Here is a 21,465-nt window from a genome sequence, read left to right as displayed (position 1 = left end):
TGTCCCGTGCATTTTATTTTATTTTATTTTTCAATATATGAAATTTATTGTCAAATTGGTTTCCATACAACACCCAGTGCTCATCCCAAAAGGTGCCCTCCTCAATACCCATCACCCACCCACCCCTCCCTCTCACTCCCATCAACCCTCAGTTTGTTCTCAGTTTTTGAGTCTCTTATGCTTTGGCTCTCTTCCACTCTAACCTCTTTTTTTTTTTTTTTTCCTTCCCCTCCCCCATGGGTTTCTGTTAAGTTTCTCAGGATCCACAGAAGAGTGAAAACATATGGTATCTGTCTTTCTCTGTATGGCTTATTTCACTTAGCATCACACTCTCCAGTTCCATCCATGTTGCTACAAAAGGCCATATTTCATTCTTTCTCATTGCCACGTAGTATTCCATTGTGTATATAAACCACAATTTCTTTATCCATTCATCAGTTGATGGACATTTAGGCTCTTTCCATAATTTGGCTATTGTTGACAGTGCTGCTATAAACATTGGGGTACAAGTGCCCCTATGCATCAGTACTCCTGTATCCCTTGGATAAATTCCTAGCAGTGCTATTGCTGGGTCATAGGGTAGGTCTATTTTTAATTTTCTGAGGAACCTCCACACTACTTTCCAGAGCGGATGCACCAGTTTGCATTCCCACCAACAGTGCAAGAGGGTTCCCGTTTCTCCACATCCTCTCCAGCATCTATAGTCTCCGCGTCCTGTGCATTTTAAATACCATTTTCCACTTTATTTACTGAAAATCTGATCTATGAAAGTAGAGAAGACTGTTAAGTTTGCCGGTGAGACCAAGAGGCACCAAAAAGACTTATCAGCAGAATTTATAAGAGAGGAGCCTGTTCAATCTGAATCTCATTGAATCTTGGAGGAAGAGAAAGGGAAAGAGCCTAAATAATTTTATACCAAATATTAAGAATAAATTTTAAAACATACAGAAAAATAATTGCCATTGCCTTATCGGGAGGTGGGCCAACGCATCACAATAAAAAACAAAAACAAAAACTGAATGGCCAACAGTCTCACGTCAGCAGGAGCTGCGTGATTGTAAGCAACGGAAACCCTAACACATTCCCACTTTATTTTATTTTATGTAACATATCACTCTTTATTTTGATAGCCTCCCTAGGAGTTCCCAGTAATAAAAATAATTGTTCATGTTATATGTCAGGTATCGAATTAAGCCCTAATATTTTTCTCACTTAATCCGTAATTATCCTAACAGGCTGGAATTATTAGTCCCATGAAACAGATGGGGAACTGAGGCTCAGAAAAGGTTAGTGAGATGCACCATGAAGGGTGGGTGGGAAGGACAGTAATGGGATGATGATCCATTTCTTCCCTGGGGGGGGGGGTCCACTCATTGTTGACGCCCTTGTTTCTGGCGTTAGAAGTGTCTCGGGGGTGCCTGAGTGGCTCAGGTGGTTAAGCATCCAACTCTTGATTTCTGCTCAGGCTATGCTCTCATGGTTCCTGAGATCAAGCCCCAAGTCTGGTTCCACCTTGAGAACAGAGGGAGTCTGCTTGAGATATTCTCTCTCTGTCTCTTTCTCTGCCCCTCCCCACTACTCGTGTGCGTGTGCATGCACATGCTCTCTCTCAAAGTAAATAAACATGAAAAAAATAACTGTCCGGACATGGACCATCAAACCTGAGTCTTTAAATTCCTCCTCCTCTGCCTCTCTGAGCTGCCCCTGTAGCAACAGGTGCTCTTTGGTCTGTCCTGCAGCCTGTATCTGACTGGGTACATGGGGAATCTGCTCAACATCCTGGCCATCCCCTTGGACCCTCACCTCCACAGCCTCATGTTCTGCTTCCTTGGCAACTTGTCTCTTCTCAACATCTGCTTTCCCTCCATCACCGTCCTCAGGATGCTGGTGAACCACCAGTGCGGTCACACCATCAACAGATGACCATTTTATGTATTTAGCTTCCTGAAGTGGAGCTTTCTATGTACTTCCAAGGCCCACATGGCCTGAAAAAGAGGATGTTAACCAGTTCCCTAAGGTTAGATATGGATAACTATTTCCCCACTTGCTCTCACTAATTTTCACTCACCTTCTCCCACTAGCCAGAGTGATTAGACCCTCCCCATGTCCCCCCTGTTGCCACCAAGACTGGCTCACAGGTCTTCAATCCTTAAAAATAAAATGTAAACGCTGCTTCTCATTTTCTTTGTTAAGTGCTATTTGAATTAGTTTTATATCTTAAACAAGGTATTCCACTGGTCATTTACAGTAGAATAAACGAGTTTTGTTTTTGAGAATAGAATGGACACCTAATTTGTACTTCGTATTGTACCATAGCACTGCATTCTGCTTGCAAAAACTCATTCTTGAGTTCACTGAGTGATAGATACTTAGGTAACCGATGTTTTACGTGTGTTATATATTCAGAACACTTGATGCATTGTTATGTAGGTGCTTAAAATGTTTCTAGCAGCCGATCAGAGGTGCATTGTCAAGCCACCTACCTCTGTGAGTGACCTGAACCCACGGGAAACTATGAAGGGGCGTCAAACACAAACCCGAGAGTTATCCCACTCAAACCGCAAAGGAGCTGGTGTTTTGATACAGTAACTTCTATGGATCTTAAGGTCTGCTACTGGGAGGTGTTAATTACCTGCTATGTTTGACCTGCTGGGCATGTTGTCGGGGTAACCTTCAATAGTTCTTGAAAAAACCTGAGCAAACAAAGCAGATACTGCCTTTTACAGGTTTTCAAGAGTGTGCCAAAGCAATAGAACCCTAGTAAAATGGGTGGGAACTTGATAGCATCTGCTACCTGCTTAATATGAATGGGTGATCTCACATCTGTAGCCTCGCCTTCCTGCTCTGCGTTTGCTTCTGTGATTCATGTTCTCCTGTTTCTTGGTTTCTTTCCTCTATTTACTGGAGGACTTCCTCAATAAGCTGCCTAGGAAATGACACGTAGAAAGTAAAATACATATTGCACTTCTACATATTTGAAATTGTTTTATTTGAATATTTGGTTGATAATTTCATTGCAGGTAGAAAACTGGGTTAAAAGTAATTTTCTTTTAGAACTTTTAAAGAGAATCTTCTTTGTACATTAGTTTCCAGTATTGCAATCGAAACGTCAGAAGCTTTATTTATTTATTTAAAAAATGTGTTTAAAATTTTTATTTATTTTTGAGAGAGAGAGAGAGAGAGACAGAATGCGACCGGGGGAGGGCAGAGAGAGAGAGGGAGACACAGAATCTGAAGCAGGCTCCAGGCTCCGAGCTGTCAGCGCACAGCCTGACCGGGGCTCGAACCCATGAATTGCGAGATCATGACCTGAGCCAAAGTTGGACACGTAACCAACTGAGCCACCCAGGCGCCCCCAGAAGCTATTTTTATTACAGATTGTATAGGGTTTTTCTCTTTATCTCTTTTCTTCCATAAGGAAACGCCTTCATTTTTTCTGAGAAATTTTCTTGGTAGAGTTTTTTCAGTAATTTTCTCTTGTCTATTTTTTTCTTTTTCTTTATGGATATCCTACTGCTCAGATGTTGGACCTCTTCGTCAATCCTGTCATTTTCTTGTATATATATTTTTTGTTTCCTATACCATCATCTCTGTTTCACCCCTCCCCCATGTTCTTTGAGGATATTTCCTTGCCTTTGTGTTTTAATTGTCTTATCAATTTTATAAAATGTTCACATTATTTTAAAAAAGTGTTCTGTTCTTTATGGGTGTAACAACTACTCACATATGTCAGAATATTAATAATACGTTCTTTGGAAGTTCTATTGTCTGCAAACCTCTGTTGATAATGATTCTAGGTTACATGCCCATTCTTAAGGATGAGACCCACACAGGCTGGTTTAAGTTCTACTTAAATGGAGAGACTAGACAGTAAGCCGTGCTTTTCTTTTTGGGAGCTATAGCAGAGGCTGCTGATTATTTCCCAGTATCCATTTCCCCCTACCTGCTTTGGGTAATAGAACTACCCTCGCCCCTTTAAATATCAGCAGGACATGTGCTCCCTTGGCACAACTTCCTACTGGGTGCAACTTCCTAGTCACTTTCTTAAAAAAGAAGCTGCTTGTCTTCTACTTCCTCTTTCCCTCTCAGATGCTGACAGGGTGCTGGTGAGCTGTTGAGGACAACGCCCCAAGGGATGTTAAAGTGACAAAGAGGAAGGGGCCTTATCCCCAGATGCCCTTGCTGGACAGAACAGCTGATCAACCTGAATACGTTTCTGCCTCTGGATTGTTGCCTGAAAGAGATGTAAACTCCTGCCTTGGTTTTAGCAGCTTAGCTTAACTAGCAAATTCACACTGACAAATTCAGAGGATTCCCCAAATATCAGTGTTTATAGGTGTCTTCTCTGTTGCTGTTCAGTTTCTTAAGAGGATTCTCCAGTCTTGAATCTTTCACAGTAACTTGAATTTCTACTGTGCAAGATGGGATTACTTCCTCTGCTTCTCCCTAAATCCCTCAGCCTATTTCTAATGCAACATTATTTTCACTCTGTCAGCACCGACAGCCTTTTTCTTCCTTCAGATGATTGTTCCCTTCCCAAGAAAGTATCTTGGGGAGAAGGAAGTTGGTAAATCAGAGGCTTTCAGACGAGAATTTGTGTACGAATGGAGACTATGGATTTAGCTGCCATTTTGTAATGAGGGATGCAAACGGTCAGAAAAGGAACACTGTTTTCCAAAATTTTCTGTGATTCACAAATAGTCCTGTGAGTAACTCTTAATCCTGTATTGCCATAATTTTTAGCAGATCATCAACTCTCTGGTACTGATAGTTTTAGGTTTAAAAATAAGATTAATTACCATTCATTATGAATATCTATACTTAACAAATGATGCATATTTATATAACTGAACATTTTTCGTGCTAAAGCGTTTTCTTAAGTAGTTTTCCTTTTCTTTATGGTTTGCTCAGCACCCAGTAGAAGCCTAATAATTTTTTAAAAAGTAGAATATATCAGTTTATAGTAGACATGCATAATTTAAACTTGCTAAAATAAAAATGAAAAATTAAAATTGTGTAAGAGATAAAAGTTAATTTTCTTTTTAAAAAACATATATATATGCATATACATATATATGCATATATATGTATATACATATATATGCATATATATACATATATGTATATATATGCATATACATACATATATATTTAAATATTTCTTATTGAGATATATTATTGAGATATATTAAATATATTATAATATATAATATTATATATATATTTAAATATTTATTTTTGAGAGAGAGACAGTACAAGTGGAGGAGGGGCAGAGAGAGAGGTGGACAGAGACTCCAAAGCAGACTCATGAACCATGAGATCATGACCTGAGCTGAAGTCGGATGTTTAACCAGCTGAGCCATCCAGGCACCCCAAGAGATAGAAGTTAATTTTTTAAAATTTAATTCATATAGCAATTGAGTTTATTTTCAGTCAAAATAAGTGGAAAATATAATGAATCAAATATTTACATTGTTTGGTAAAAGAAAATATTAGGAGAAGTTTTTTTTTCTGTTCTGAAAATAGGAAGTAAATTAACCACAGGAATTATTTTACAAGGAACAGTGAAAAATGTAATATTGCCTTCGACTTCAGTTCATGGGTTTTTCAGAAAGCCAAATATATTGAAACTGAGATGACATAGTAAAACATAAGTCAGCATTGACTCTTTTGCAAAGTGTTACTGAGGTCCAGGCATGCATGTGCTAAATATCTAATTTTATAACAAAGATTAGATTGTGAAATACATAGAAAAATACATAAATAGTATCTCTTTTAAACTAGTAATTCCCTACTATGTGGCAATGAGAAAGAATGAATATGGCCTTTTGTAGCAACGTGGATGGAACTGGAGAGTGTGACGCTAAGTGAAATAAGTCATACAGAGAAAGACAGATACCATATGTGTTCACTCTTATGTGGATCCTGAGAAACTTAACAGAAACCCATGGGGGGAGGGGAAGGAAAAGAAAAAAGAGGTTAGAGTGGGAGAGAGCCAAAGCATAAGAAATTCTTAAAAACTGAGAACAAACTGAGAGTTGATGGGGGGTGGGAGGGAGGGGAGGGTGGGTGATGGGCATTGAGGAGGGCACCTTCTGGGATGAGCACTGGGTGTTGTATGGAAACCAATTTGACAATAAATTTCATATTAAAAAAATACTATCTCCTAAAATAAAATAAAATAAAATAAAATAAAATAAAATAGTAATTCCCAAATTGGCTAGTTTAACATTTATGTCTGTGATCCATTTTGAGTTAATTTTTGGATATGGTGAAGGGTAAGAGTCAAGGTTCTTTTTTTTTTTTAATTTAAAAAATTTTTTTTTGTATATGGATGTCCAATTGTGCCATTGAGAAATATTTGTTGAAAAGACTATCTTTTTTCCATTGAATTACCTTGGCACTTTTGTCTGTAATTAACCATATATGTGTTAGTGTATTTCTGGACCTTATAGATCTGTAAGTCCATTCCCAATGCCAATGCCAAAATGGGTTGATCATGTAGCTGTACAGCAAGTCTTGAAATCAGGAAGTATGAGTCTTTCAAATTTCATTCTTCTGCAAAAATATTTTGGCTATTTTAGGGCCTTGCCTTATTCGTGTACATTTTAGAAATAGCTCATCAACTTTTACAAAACATCTGCTGGGATTTGGTTTGGAATGTTATGAATCTCTAGATCAATTTGAGGATCACTGGTATCTTAATAATGTCGAGTCTTTGAATTCAATTCCTCAACACGGTATATTACTACATTTAATTAGTTTTTCTCTGTTTTCTTTCATGAATGCTTTGGAGTTTTCAGCTACCACGCACCATATAGAGTTTGTGTCATTTTAAGACCTTTTTATTTTGAAATAATTATAGATTCACAGAAAATCCCAAGGATAGTACAGAGAGGTCCTATGTGGCCTTCACCCTGTTTCTCCCAATGGTTACATCTTAGAGAACGATAATAACACTGATAATAGCAGGACATTGACATTAGTCAATGTTTATGTATAATTCTGTACTATTTTATCACAGTGTAGACGAATGTAACAACCACAGCAATCAAGGTACAGAATTATTCCATCATCACAGATCCCCCTTGAACTACCTCTTTATATTTATGTTCACCCCTCTCCCCTGGCCCACCATGCCCACCACTCATAGCTACTAATCTCTTCCCCACCTCTATCATTTTGTCACCTTGTCAGAGTTTTACAAAATGGAATCATACAATGTGTGATCTTTTGAAAATGGCTTTTGTCACCTAGCATATTGCCCTTGAGATGGTAGGACTTTTTAAATTTTGATTTCTAATTTTTCATTGCTAGTAGTAGAAATACAATGGACTTTTCTCTATTGACCATGTATATTGTGACCTTATGAAATTCTTTCATAAGTGCTAGCAGGTTTTCTACAAATACTTTGGCATTTACCAAATAAACAATCATGTTATCTGAAAATAAGCACAGTTTTGTTTCTACCTTTCCAAAATGAGTGTCTTTTATTTATCGTTCTTGCCTTGTTGCACTAGCTAGGACCTCTAATGTATTGCTGAATAGGAATGATGACAGTAGATATCCCTGCTTTGATTCCTTTTTTTTTTTTAACGTTTATTTATTTTTGAGACACAGAGAGACAGAGCATGAACGGGGGAGGGGCAGAGAGAGAGGGAGACACAGAATCGGAAGCAGGCTCCAGGCTGTGAGCCATCAGCCCAGAGCCCAACGCAGGGCCGGAACTCACGGACTTCGAGATCGTGACCTGAGCCGAAGTCGGACGCTTAACCGACTGAGCCACCCAGGCGCCCCTCCCTGCTTTGATTCCTAATCTAAGGGAAAATCACTCAGTGTTTCAGTATTAAATATTATTTGTAGAATTTTTTACATGGGTTTTCTTACTTTGATAGCTCCCGTTCCAAAGATCAAAGAACTAATGTGAGGGTGCTACAAATTGTACACACCTCAGAGCCATAGAAATGACCACCAGGTGGGTCCATAAGCCCACTGGGTCATTGTGAGATAAACAGGAACTAGGGATCCTTTTATTGCCCGGCTCCTGTAGCTCCCTGGGGTTATGGCGATACTTTCTGTTCCCAGGTTTCAGAGACAGCTCAGATCCAACACGTCTCTAAAGATTCTAGTGCACAATTACTAAAGTCAGTCACTGGCGTCTTCTTTCGGGAAGGATTGGAGAAATACTACTATATATGCTTGTTGTGGTGTCGCATGGTCCTTCCTCATAGGAGTCTGTCCTTAATTTGAGTCTGAGAACTGGGGAGAAGATTGCCAAGAAGAAAAAAAAAAAAAAGATAATTGGGCAAGAGATCGTGACTTTTATTGGAGTTGCTTATCTCAGTCTTTGGATCACTCATTCTCGACCTTTCTTTTTTCTTCCAAGATTTTATTTAAAGTAAAGTTAGTTAACACATAGCGTATAGTGTAGTATTAGTTTCAGGAGTAGAATTTAGTGATTCATCAGTTACATATGACACTCAGTGCTCATCACAACAAGTGCCCTCCTTAATGCCTGTCACCCATTTAAGTCCTTCCCCCTACCATCTCCCCTCCAGTGACACTCGGTTTATTCTCTTATGATTAGGAGTTAAGAGTTTTTATGGTTTGCCTTCCTCTATGTTTTTATCTTATTTTATTTTTCCTTCCTTTCCCCTATGTTCATCTGTTTTGTTTCTTAACTTCCATATATAAGTGAAATCATATGGTATTTGTCTTTCTCTGACTCACTTATTTCGCTTAACATAATACACTCTAGTTCCATCCACATCGTTGCAAATGGCAAGATTTCATTCTGTGTGGGCTGACCCTTACCCTAAGGAACACCATATTCTGTTAACGCTCTTCAGAGATTCCTACAGGTCAGGGTGTCTTCTCCCCTGCCTGCATCCCAACCTTGCTGCCTTACACGCCTTATTCTTAAAGAGGCACTCCTTCTGAGGGTCGGCATTTGCAAAACCCTGAAAATGAGTGCCTTCTTTGATTTTGCATCCTAGGCACATTCTTGCATCACCTAGTCCCGGCCCTCTAGTAGTTTTCATCCAACCTGCTTCTGAAGATGAAGGGCTGTCACTTAATCCTGCTATCCCAGGATTCGATAATCCTTACTGCTGTTAGGCAGCCACATTTGATAATAGTGTCTCCTACCAAAAATGTAGCATACAGATGATTAGCCACAATAGAGTTTCTCTATAATATTGGTCCCTGTCACTGGTGCATTCCTTATTCTCCTGGTAAATGGTATATCCTCAGTGTTCCTGTGAAGAAAAGAGCTGGTAGGACTTCTGGTTTTATAAAATAGATCATTCTAATATGTCCTCTTCTCTGAGTCCTTAATCATTTCCTACTTAGTCTCCTTTAGCAGTTCTGGCATCTTTATTCCATTTATTGACCATCATTTTTCCTAAGCTTCCCAAAGCATCCTAGAAGTACACGAAGAGCTGACCCCCAGGGCACTTGCATTGCTATCTTGTGTTATGGAACAGTGTCCCCATCCTGACAAACTCTCCCTTACCCAGCTTTAGGATCCCCTCCTACGTTTACTCTCTCACCTGCTAACACATGCTAGCTAGGTCTCACAGATCCTGTATATGATTCCTTTCCTCTCTTAGCAGGCTCAGATGTCCTTAGTCCGTGCATACCAAGTTTTGATGTCAGCTACTGTTCTGATGCCTGGAGGGGAGTTGGGGACGGATCTTGAGGAGAGCAGTTATGCCCTTAGAAGAAACCTGCTGTATTTGATTACTATGCATGGTCTTCAAACAACAGGGGCACTGTCTTATAACAAGGGAAAGCAGGCCAATTATGCAGGCTCTTTGGGTTTAGGGAAATCTGGAGTTCGAGGTTCTGTAATGCATCTGCTCAGATACCCTAATGCCAAGTCTAAAGGCGCCACTCCTTCCATAACATTCCTTTTCGTAGAGACTTGCCAGGGCTAAGAATTTATTTTTTTACTGATGTTTTACTATTATTTTATGATTATATCCTGACCCTGGTCCTTCAAATAATTAATCTCCAAGCTAGCTGAGATAAGAGTTTCTTTAAATACTAACAGGGGGGCCTCCTGGATTTCACATTTATTTATTTCCTTGAACTTGCAGTTGCAGCTAAGGGGCACTGAGCTTGCATCAACAGTACTCAGTCACCCAACTTCACAATCCTTTTTTGTTGCTATTTCCACTGTAGCCCTCAAATGTCAGAGATATTTCACTAGCTAATGCATCTTCTTCCATCTATGTTTCATGACAGTTTACCAGAGAGCGAAAATGTTCATGTTTGCAATGCTGCTGCCGACCGGGGCTATCTATACTTCATCTCTCCCTAATGATGGAGTCTTGATTGCCAGTTGGCTGGTGGGTGATCCAATTCTAGAATCTCATTCTTAGAGTTTGCTCCCTAGACCCATTTATGGTATAAACTCTCTTGAGTCAATGTCTCTAGAAGGGATTCAGATGCATGTGAGCTTTTGATGGTATGCTTTTCGGGGTGGGGGGGGGGAGAAGTATAAGAGAATGAAACAACAAGAGGGAAAGGAGCTGAGCAAAAATGTACTCTCAGGTTAAGTGTAATCTTTACCCGATCCACAGCGGTCTCTAGGACATCAGTTGCACCAAAGAATTGTCCAGACTTGAGGCAAGGAATCGGGGATTTGGTATCCCAATGCCAGTTGGACACTGGTTTCTCCTAGGGGTACAGGGTATAACTTTCTAGGTTATCAGGATGAGGTGGCCCTTGTCATCACAGTACATGCTTTGGAGGTCACAGGTCTAAGCCATTAATTGCAGTGCTAGCAGCATCTGGAGGGTGGGCACACCATTGGGTAACTCCCAAATGACTCCCAAATGACTATTTTAGTGTCCTGACAGGAAATAGTGATTGGCCAAAAAGTGCAAAATTTTTTGGTATAAATAAAAAGCTGAATATATAAATAAATATAAATTTTTTTATATAAACTTTTTATATAAATAAAAAGTATCAGTCTTGGTTCAGAATTTGGCTTAGCCTCTAATTATCTGAGGAGGTTAGGGGACAGTTTATTTAATCTAGCTGAACTTGCTTCCTCATCTATGCAACAAGAAAGGCAAGAGCCCTGTCACAGGAGTTTTTGAGGATCAATTACAATAATTTATGTAGAGTTCTGGCATACTACGTGCTTAAAGATTAAAAACAGGTTAACAAAACATGTTGGGTGATCATTTAAATTACTTCTCTTTATTGTGGTTCCTCTTTTTAAAGGAAACAGCCATTTGGTAGACTTAACTTGTTTACTTTTCTCTTTAACAAGTTGAAATTTAATTGTGCTTTCCTCAATATTCCAAAGAGTTTTGTTCAGTTATATTTGGTAATTCTTATTTCTGAGAGATAGGCATTTGGCTATTATTGGTATGGAGCAGTCATTCCAGTACAGCTGAGTAGTGAAGACAATTTCCAGAGTTTGCTCTTTATTTAGACAACTGTCTTTGTCTCTTCTAGGAACAGATATCCACAGTTGGTGGGCAAGATACAGAATCCAGGTTGGCAGGTTCATCTGTCCCACTTAAGAATACTAAATTTAGGAAGTGATCTGGACGAATATCTAGGCAAGCCTAGATGCTTAAGGAGACCATAGTCTTAGGGTTAACAATCCAAGAAGAATAACGAATGTGCCTTCCATCATCTTGTCTTTAGTGCTTAGAAACAAAATGCCGAGCTTCTCCTGGATCCAGCATCATTCAGATATTCTGAAAGCATAATAAATCTTCCTTTTTTCTTAATTAATCATCCTCAACCATTTAACTTTCAGTGCATGCTTTTTCCGTGTTGCAGCACAGACTAGAATAACTGCCACACTGGAATAGTTTCATAGAGGGAATCATTTGGTGTTTTTATGTATGTTAGTAAACCCAGGGGTGCCTGAGTGGGTTCAGTTGGTTAAGCGTCTGACTCTTGGTTGCATCAGGCTATGTGTTAACAGCACAGAGCCTGCTTGGGATTCTTTCTCCCCCTCTCTCTCTGCCCCTACCCCCCTCACGCTGTCTCTGTCTCTCTCAAAAATAAATAAGTAAACAACAAAAAAAATTTTTTTAAAAGAAAGAAAACCCAGGATAGGGAAAAGGAGTTACCATTGAAATACGGTAATTGTAATTATAATTGTAATTGTAATTATAGGGACCAAGCTCTTGAGTATTTTCACACTTGGAGACTCATATTACTCTATTCTGGTTAGACCATGTACTATCTGGAAAGACATTTAATTTTTGAGATTAAAAAAAAATCCATTCTTCTATGGGCAATTTATACCTACTCCTGATTAAAGAAACCACTTCCCAAACAGATACCACTTCTCAGATGTTCTATTTTCTGTCATGCTATGACTTCTAATTCCTGTAGAACCCACCACAGGCACTATGCATCATGGGCTGCAGTCCCTTTTACCTTTTTGCTTTTGGTTACTTGGAGAGGAATCGTGAATATATCCAGAAAGGAACTCATCATGTGCCCCATCTGGACAGCAAGAGAATCTTGGGATTACAACAGTAACTACATACAGAATTCCAGAGGGCTCTTCCATCAATCTCCAGACTCTTCTCCCCAAGAAGACGGAAAGCTTACCCTATCAGAGCTGTGCTCAGCACTTGGTCTTCTGGTCACTCCCCCAGCCCCTCCCCTTTAGTGACACGTAACTGAGACTTTGCCAAGGCTTTGACTTACGCACCATTTCAACTGTTATTTAGAGATCTTTTCTTCATATCGATTCAAGGGTCTGGAAGCACTGAGCCCCAGTGTGGCACCTCTGAGACTGTGCCATGCCTTCCAAGTTGCAGAGCGCTTTCCCAGCACTGTGTCTCTTTGGGGTCTTGACCTTACTTCTGTGCCCTTCTGGCTTGTGTGGTGAGTACAATAGTTATGGGGAAAGGAGGGTAGTCTCTCTAAGATGTGGAGGACAAATATCTAATAAAGAACTAACTGAATTTAGTCAAGTAGTGGTAGTTCGTAACCTTTTTGAGAGAGTATAATCAACTATATACTAATAAAAATGAAGAATTTTAAAATATAGAAGAAATTATTTTAATTCAAGTAGAAGCTGTGATTATGTCTAGAATAAAAACACGTTGATATGCACAAATCCTTGTGAGGCTGCTTTAGCAAGGAATAATCTTGAATTTTCAAATCAATGTCTTATATTTAAATACTGCAAAATGCTTAAGACGAATTTACTTTCCAAATAGGTTAATTGTGCCATCCAAAATCTTAGTTACTGACTGATTAGAAATACTTTCCATCCAAAAGGCAAAAATATTTTCTGTTGTCAGGTGGTTTGAGAGAGTTTAATGCTAAGCGAAATCATCAGTCAGAGAAAGACAAATACCATATGATTTCACTCATGTGTGGAAAGAAAGAAAGAAAGAAAGAAAGAAAGAAAGAAAGAAAGAGGGAGGGAGGAAGGAATAAAGAAAAGGAAGGAAGGAAGGAAGACAAAAGGAAGAAAGAAAGAAAGAAAGAAAGAAAGAAAGAAAGAAAGAAGGAAAGAAGAGGGAGGGAGGGAGGAAGGAAGAAAGAAAAGGAAGGAAGGAAGGAAGGAAGGAAGAAAAGAAAAGAAGGGAAGAAAGAAAGAAAGAAAGAGGGAGGGAGGAAGGAATAAAGAAAAGGAAAGAAGGAAGGAAGACAAAAGAAAGGAAGAAAGAAAGAAAGAAAAGAAGGAAAGAAGAGGGAGGGAGGAAGGAAGGAAGAAAGAAAAGGAAGGAAAGAAGGAAGGAAGGAAGGAAGAAAGGAAGAAAGAAAGAAAAGAAAAGAAGGAAAGAAAGAAAGAAAGAAAGAAAGAAAGAAAGAAAAGAGACAACTAAAAAACAGAGAACAAACTGAGGGTTACCAGAGGGGAGAGGGATGCAGGCAATGGGTAAAACAGGTGAAGGGATTAAGAGCACACTTATCATGATGAGCACTGAATAATGTAGAGAACTGTTGAATCACTGTATTGTATACTTGAAACTAATATAACACTGTATGTTAACTATACTGGAATTAAAAACTAATAATAAATAAAAATTTTAAAATATTTTCTGTTACCAAATACTGAGTAAATTTTCTAGAGTAAAATTATAGGGCACTTTGTGAACTGTAAGCCATCGTATAAATGTGAGGCGTTGTTATTGAACGTTATAGAGAAGTTTTTACCAGAATGAGAAACAAAAGTGTTTGAGAGAACTTACCAGAACTGATTGAAGACCTGCTGCTATGGTAATTAATTTATTGGTATGTGAGGGGTGCCCGGGTGGCTCTGTCGCTTAAGCGTCGGGCTCTTGACTTCAGCTCAGGTCATGATCTCACAGTTCGTGGGTCCGAACACCCCCCTGCATCGGGCTCTGTGCTGACAGTGAGGAACCTGCTTGGGATTCTCTCTTTTCCTCTCTCTCTGCCCCTCCCTCGTTTGTGTGCTCTCTCACACTCTCTCTCAAAATAAATAAATAAACTTAAAAAAATTTACCTCTATGTTATTTAAATGGAAATGTCTTTTAAGCAAAGTGAGATTTTCCTCTTTTGTTATCTAATATTATTATTTTTTGTCTGAGAGAACTAATGTTTCACATTTAAAAATATTTATAAACGTATTCTCTGAAAAGATTTGCATGGCCTGAAGACTGAGGACTTGAGATGGCTTGGCTGGAAAATCCCAACCCAGAGCAAGGGCTGCATGTTCTTACTGATTTCAGAGTGTAGAAGCAATGCTTTCTTCGTCACTGAGAGTGGTCGGGGCGGGGGGGGGGGGGGGGGGGGAAGCGTGGGTTTACTAAGGAAGCATCCTTCTCTGGAGGATGACTTCTCACATCAGATGCATGAAAATTGTTGGGTGGCAGTATTAATTTTAGGTTGTAGAGTGGATGCAGGATAAAGAACCTCGTGCTCGGGGGATTTTTAGTTTTCCAGCTTCATCTCTGAGTCCCTCTCTCTTGGAGTCGGAGGTAGCAGAGGAAGGCCCCGTCAAAGTTGTCAAGTCTCCCAATGATTTCTTCATGTGTCCATTTCCCTCCCTCTCTCTCTGCTGTTGCCTCCTCTCTTCCTGTTCCCTATGGCCCCAACCCTCTGAAATGGTATATAATGTCTGTCCGCTCTGACTTGAACCTCCCTTCCTTCACGGTAATAAGCTTCTGATCCCAGACTTGGCTCGTTGCCTCCGTAAGACGCTGCCTCTCCTATCTTATCAACCACTCAGCTTTCACCCGTCCTTCAGGATGTATCTCCAGCTTACACCTGGAGGCCTTCCCTCCATTCTGCCAACACCTTCTCCTACAGCACTCGCTTCCGGTCCGAATCTGGCGCTGCAGTGACTAGGACAGTGGTATAACTCCGCATGCGGCGACATCTTATCTTGCTAAGTACGTTGCAAGTATGCTTCCTTAATATTACCTGAAGAGCCTGAGCTACAAAACTCCCTCTGTATGTTTATTCATAAAAATGAAGAGCTATTCTTGATATTTCTATGGGGGTGCTTGATCTGCAGTTCAAGGAAAGCTCTATGGAAGCTGTTGACTTACACAGGCCGATTCCTTTTTCCTCGTAACAAAAACAGAACTGACTTTGGGATTCCTATGCCTATGCTTTCTGAACGCCTCAGAGTTGCAGCTTTGCGAACAGCAGAGGTAAGGGAAACCGTACTCGATCTGAGATGAGTCTGGCCAGCAAGAGTGTTTCGGGCGTGCTCTCTCGCTCGTGTTTTTGTAGTTGTTTCTTGGTGGAGCCTTCGTCACGATGGCTGAGGATCTGCTAAGTGCAGTCCCCTGGTCGGCTTGATCCCGGGTCCATCTCCAATACTGGCTGATCACTTCCTCTTTCCTGTCTCCTAAATACCTGGTGACTCCTGGAGATTTTATCTACACAGAGGCTTTCTTCCCACCTCCAGGGCTCCCTTTGCACGGGCCTGAAGACAACACCACCAGGGCTGTCTTTTTCATGCGGCCCATTTCCAATTCACCGGAAGTATGTATTCATCCCTTGTCCCGAATGATGTCAGGAGTACAGGCCACTCTCAAGGCAGCAGAAATCTGTCCTTTTCTCTCACCAGCAGGGCCACTAGGCAGCCCACCTTTGCAGTTTCGATTTCCCAGGCAGGAGCTCGACACTAGGCCACTGTGTCTAATGTCCCTCCGAGTTGAAAAGAGATGTATTGGGCTTTCTCAGTGCGCCCTGTCACTGCGAAGGAGAAATGCACCCACCTCATTTGACTCACCTGAGACTAATTTAAGTGACAAAAATGAAATTCCTAATCTTTTCGTGCCTTTGGTTTGGGCAAAGGAGTTAAGGGTTTTCTAACTGATTCTGAGCCACCAAGTTCATCAATTATGAGATGCCACTTGATTTTGCAAAAAATAAGAACAAAGACTTCCGTTTGATGGCCTTTACATACCCACTGATGCCACGTAGAATAAGTACCCAATGATCATGGCAGAGAAAAGAAAATAACAGTATTCCAGTAAGTACCCATGGACTTGGAGGCAAACCTTACTTCAATGTCTAAATTCGATTCCTGTTGCAAGCACTTACTAGCTGTGACCTTTGGCAGAACATCTGATCCCTCTAAGATTGTGTTTCCTTTTCTCTAGAATGGGTTTGATGATCATAGTGACTCAGCTGGTGTGAGCGTTAATTGGTATGACATATAAAATGGTTAACCCAGTGACTGGCAAGTTGCTAAGACCTCGGCAAATCATTCCTGTTGATTTTGTCAAGGAAATAAAATACCCCTCTACAGTATAACTTAATGACTTCCTTCTATGAAACAGGAAGAGTCCCTCATTCGGAATTGTTCATTGTATTTGGCTCATTGCCTTCCACCCTTCTCTTTTATCATTCAAGATTGCAAAATGTTCCCAAGCGTTGCCCATGGATTCCATAAAGACGTGAGCTCATTTTTCTCCTTTACTACTGCGGTGCAGTATAAATGCAATGAAGGTTACGTTCTGGTTGGACAGTCCAAAATCACCTGCAGAAACTCCCGCTGGTCGGCTTCGGCTCCTGAATGTAAAGGTAACCTCAACTTTACTGATGACCCTGACTAAAAAAAGTAGAGCCTCCAGGAAAGTTCTGACTGTAGTGTCTCTTCCCAGCCAGGGGAAACACTTACAAATTTTTATTTTATTTATCGACTCATTAACACATGCATATATACAATATTTTAAAAGTCTGAACCATCATCCAGCTTATCACTCTTGAAGTAACCATTGTTACCAATTGTGTATGTTTTCAGAGGTAATCTAGAGGGCCACTTTTCGCTTTTTTTTTAAAATTTTTTTTCAATGTTTATGTATTTTTGAGAGAGAGAGAGAGACAGACAGAGCATGAGTGGCGGACGGGCAGAGAAAGAATCCGAAGCAGGCTCCAGGCCCCGAGCTTCAGCCCAGAGCCCGATGCGGGGCTTGAACTCACAGACCACGAGATCGTGGCCTGAGTTGAAGTTGGACGTTTAGCCAACTGAGCCACCCAGGCGCCCCTGCTTTGTTTCAATAAAAGTTTTACCTGATATGTAACATACTACAGAAAAGCATACCAATGTTGGGTGTGAAGGTCAACAATTATCACAATGTGAACCTGACCTTGACGCACCGCATGACTCTCTTCCCCAAAGACGGCTGCTATGCCCATTCTACAGTGTGCTGACGACACTGACTGCACCTTGTTCCTGTTCCCTTGATGACCTCTCTTGGGGCTATGTGTTCCAGGCCTGTTGGAGATGACTAAACATACCTTAAAAGTGCCCTCCAAGGCTGGTACAGGGGGAGGCTTGCTTTGGCCTTTCACGAATCTTAGAGATAAAAGTCTTTCCTCTTCCTAAAGTCTAGATAGCACCACAAGATCTGCTTAAACGTTAGCTGTCAGTTAGGTGCTTTGAACCCTTTGATCTTACTACAGTGGCCTGTACTACAATGCCCCCTTGCGCTAAAGAAATCTGTGGACTGAAGTCCAGACTTTTTTGAGAATTGCTGTGTAGGGCCTGGATCGTCGTCTGCCTGATTCCGCCGTGCCCCCCAAATCAGTAAGGTAACCTCAATAAAATTCTGTGGGAACTGTATGGAATGGCCTGCTTTGTTTTTTTTTGGTCTCAGAGTAACTTTTCAGCCTGGGGGATACTTTACTGTCCCTCTCGCACCTTCCAACACTATGGATGAGTCTTGCCAACTTTATACAGAGGAGGTCATGCTTGTCTTTGGTGCGTGGCCTCTTTCTTCATTAGGTCTGGAAAACCATCTATGTTCTTACACATAGTGATAGCTTATTCATTTCCGTTACTTTATAATATTATTTTGGGTGAATAGACCACACTTTATGTACTTTATAAATGTTTGAGGTTTTTCATGTTTTTGGCCATTATGAATAATACTCTTAGGAACACTTTCGTGCATGTCTCTTGGTACAAATGTGCAAACCTTTCTATTAGGAATAAACTCAGGAGTAAATTGCTATTTTGTAGAGTGTACATATATTCATGTTTAGTAGATGACGTCAAATTTTGTCCGAAAACAGTTATAACAATTTACGTTCGTACATAAGTTCTAAATTCCAATTTCGATAAACATAAGTTTTAAACCCCAATTTATTTCCATTTTCCAGTATCTTCCGTGGTATTGGAAACTTTTGTGTCTTGTTGAAGAACTATTTGCTCACCACAAGGCAACAGTCTATACGACAACAAAACACAACAAAAATACTCTCCTGTGTTATCTTACAGGTCTTTACTGTTTCACCTTTCACACTGGTATCGCCAACCTACCTGAAATTCCTTTGCGTCTGTGGTAGAGAGTGGGGTTCAAGGTTCGGTTTTCCCTGGTGGATAATCAATAAGCTGTGTGCCACTTATTAAACGGGCCACAGGTTCCACAACTGCTGCCTTTGACATAATTCAAGTGTCTATGTGTGTGTGGTTCTGTTTCTTGCACAGAGAGATAGCAGGTTTTAATTTGGAAGTATCAGTGAGGATTTCCCAACATTTCTGTGAGTACCTGCTTCATTTTCAATGACTGTTCTTATAGATAAATTCGAAACCTCCCCCGGGGTGTCTGATATCTCCATCAGAGCCTCACACATCCCGTTCATCTTCTCGTAATGAAATTGGCCTAACAGGAGATTTCTGGTTGACCCCCAAGATTACGTGTGCCTTGTAAAAATCACACTGCAAATAGCAACTCAAGGGGCTAATTTCTCACCATTGTCTTCACTTAACACAGAAAGCGGTCAAGGGTATGCGAAGAAAAATTACGTACTTGAGATCATAAGAAGAGTGAGGTTTCCAGATAGAGTAGTTTTAAAAACTCAGATTCTGGCACCACGTACTTAGGCTTATATTATAGTCACGCCACCTAAAAGCTATGCAACCTTAGACAAGTCACACAAAGTCTCTGCACCTAGTTTTTCCTTCTAGCAAAATAGAAACAATAATAGCGTTTTTTACATGATTGCTTTTCCTCGCTAGTCCAATGGAGACAATCACAGTGTTTTATGTTGATGATAGTGTGTAAACTAGCATTATTCTCATTACCAATTTTATTGTCATAATCATACAACAAATGGAGACAAAGCACAACTCTCAGCATGCGGGTATAATTTACCATCCGTGTTCCTCACCCCCTCGGGATTCTTCGCTTTCGTAAGATCTTACTCTGAGAATCACAGGATGATCAAAACTGTGTTTCCATTCCAGCCCTGTGTCAGAAACCAGAGATAAGGAATGGAGACCTGACTGTGCGTAAGGGCCAGTACGTTGAGCCTGAAAATGTGACCGTCCAGTGTGATGATGGCTATGATATGGTTGGTTCCCCAAACCTTACCTGCTCCGGGAACGGAATGTGGTTGCCAGCAGTGCCCAAGTGTCAGTGGGTAAGTGGCACACATTTCAGGATGCCCCATCCCATTCTAAAACTGGTCATCGGTGGCAGAGCACTGTCAACCAACATGGATGAGATCTGACTTCGACCCGGACTCATTTCTGAGTTGTTGAAAATCAGCCTCAAAGCACTTGATGAGCTCGTTAAAGCAAGTTCTAATTCTCTCATCTTTCTGGCAAGAAGAGCCAAGCCCCTCGGTAGGAGGGTGCCGTAGATCCAGGTCACCCGGCCCCTCGCACCATGTTTTCTACAACGCGTGCTATGATTTTGCCAGTTGTCCCTGAAGAAGCCTCCGGATGTCTTCTGCAGGCTTGCTCCTTCCCTGCTTCAGCAGTTATTTATTCGCCGTGGATGGGGAGGTCTGGGCGAGTGCTGGGCCCTAGGGCGAACACCCTGCTGAGACAGAGAATCTTTTCATTTCTTCCACCAGCCCCGAGGATGGTCGCGTTACTCCCATTTTGCTGTCACCAGTGCGGCCTCCTGAAGAAATCTTAATACTTTCACAGTTGGAGAGAAATCTCTAAATCTATCCTTGGATCTCTTTTAGGTAGAGCAGATGGGCTGTGAGCAAGTGCTAAAGGGCAAAAAGCTCCTGGAATGCCTCCCCTCCCCGGAGGACGTGAAAATGGCCCTGGAGGTGTATAAGCTGTCGATGGAGATTGAGCACCTGGACAAGAGTTCGGCTTGAGGGGAATGCCGTTGAGAAACCAGTGCGCCCACACCCCCCACGCCTGCCGCCTCCCTGCAAAAAAGAGAGAATTAGGTCCATTTTTCCAGTTAGCAACCCTACTAATTGTTCCTTAAGTACTGTTTACTAAAAAAAAAAAAAAAAAAGAAAGAAAAAAAAAGAAAAAAAAAAAGAAAGAAAAAAAAGAAAAAAAGAAAGAAAAAAAAGAAAAAAAAAAAGAAAGAAAAAAAAGAAAAAAAAAAAAAAGAAAGAAAAAAGACCTGTCTTAGGAGAATCTGTTGATATCCTTCGTGCCACCGATCACGTGGAGCTATGGGGTCTGTCTCTTTGCTCAGCCTACGCTTCTGCTGTCCTGGATGTGATGGCATGACAGAAATAAATAATCACCTGTCAAAAATCCAGTGTCCTTGTTTTCACTTGGATGCCCGTGTAACCAAAGCGTAACGCCCCGTACAAATCACTTCCTAACGTTTCTCTAATTAACTCTCGTCTCTATGATATGGCATCACAAGGTGTATGTAGTCCTCAAAAATATATCCCTGTGCCTTGTGTGAGGTACCTTTACCCGCCCTCTCCACTTCGTACTCCGCCTTCAGTGCCCAGGCCAAACATCTCATTTTCCTCCAAGTCTTCTGCTTTCTTTCCCTAGTGGTTTAGCCTTGACCCAGAGAGAACTCTGGACGACGAGTTTGCTGAACTTTTGTCCCAGGTAAGTTTTTCCAGGGAGAGGAACTGGGTTGTCATTGTGCAGCACCTGTCTGTTATTGGCGAAGAGCCACCCTGGGGGTCTACGAGCTCCTCGGCCACCCAGCTCTCTCTGGGGGACAAACTGTCTAGCCGCCTGAGGGGAGTCTCCCCAAGAGAATAGAAGGTCGGACCCTGAGAAGCCAGAGCCCAGGGAAGCTTGCAGAGGAGCACACAGAA

At 40.9% G+C, this 21,465-nt stretch overlaps 1 protein-coding gene across 1 annotated transcript; it reads left to right on the top strand.

The window, feature by feature from the left end:
• The first annotated feature begins 12,698 nt into the window (after positions 1–12,698).
• On the top strand, positions 12,699–20,942 carry LOC144614847 (apolipoprotein R-like). Its single transcript, XM_078440679.2, has 4 exons — positions 12,699–12,870; positions 16,831–17,001; positions 19,670–19,845; positions 20,401–20,942. Exons 1-4 carry the CDS (start codon positions 12,786–12,788, stop codon positions 20,539–20,541), a joined length of 573 nt encoding a protein of 190 aa, XP_078296805.1. The 5' UTR covers positions 12,699–12,785; the 3' UTR covers positions 20,542–20,942.
• Positions 20,943–21,465: the final 523 nt, after the last annotated feature.

Source organism: Panthera onca, chromosome F1, assembly GCF_046562875.1.
Source record: "Panthera onca isolate mPanOnc1 chromosome F1, mPanOnc1 haplotype 2, whole genome shotgun sequence".
NCBI classification, from domain to species: domain Eukaryota; kingdom Metazoa; phylum Chordata; class Mammalia; order Carnivora; family Felidae; genus Panthera; species Panthera onca.
This window is presented reverse-complemented; position numbering and strand designations above follow the sequence as displayed.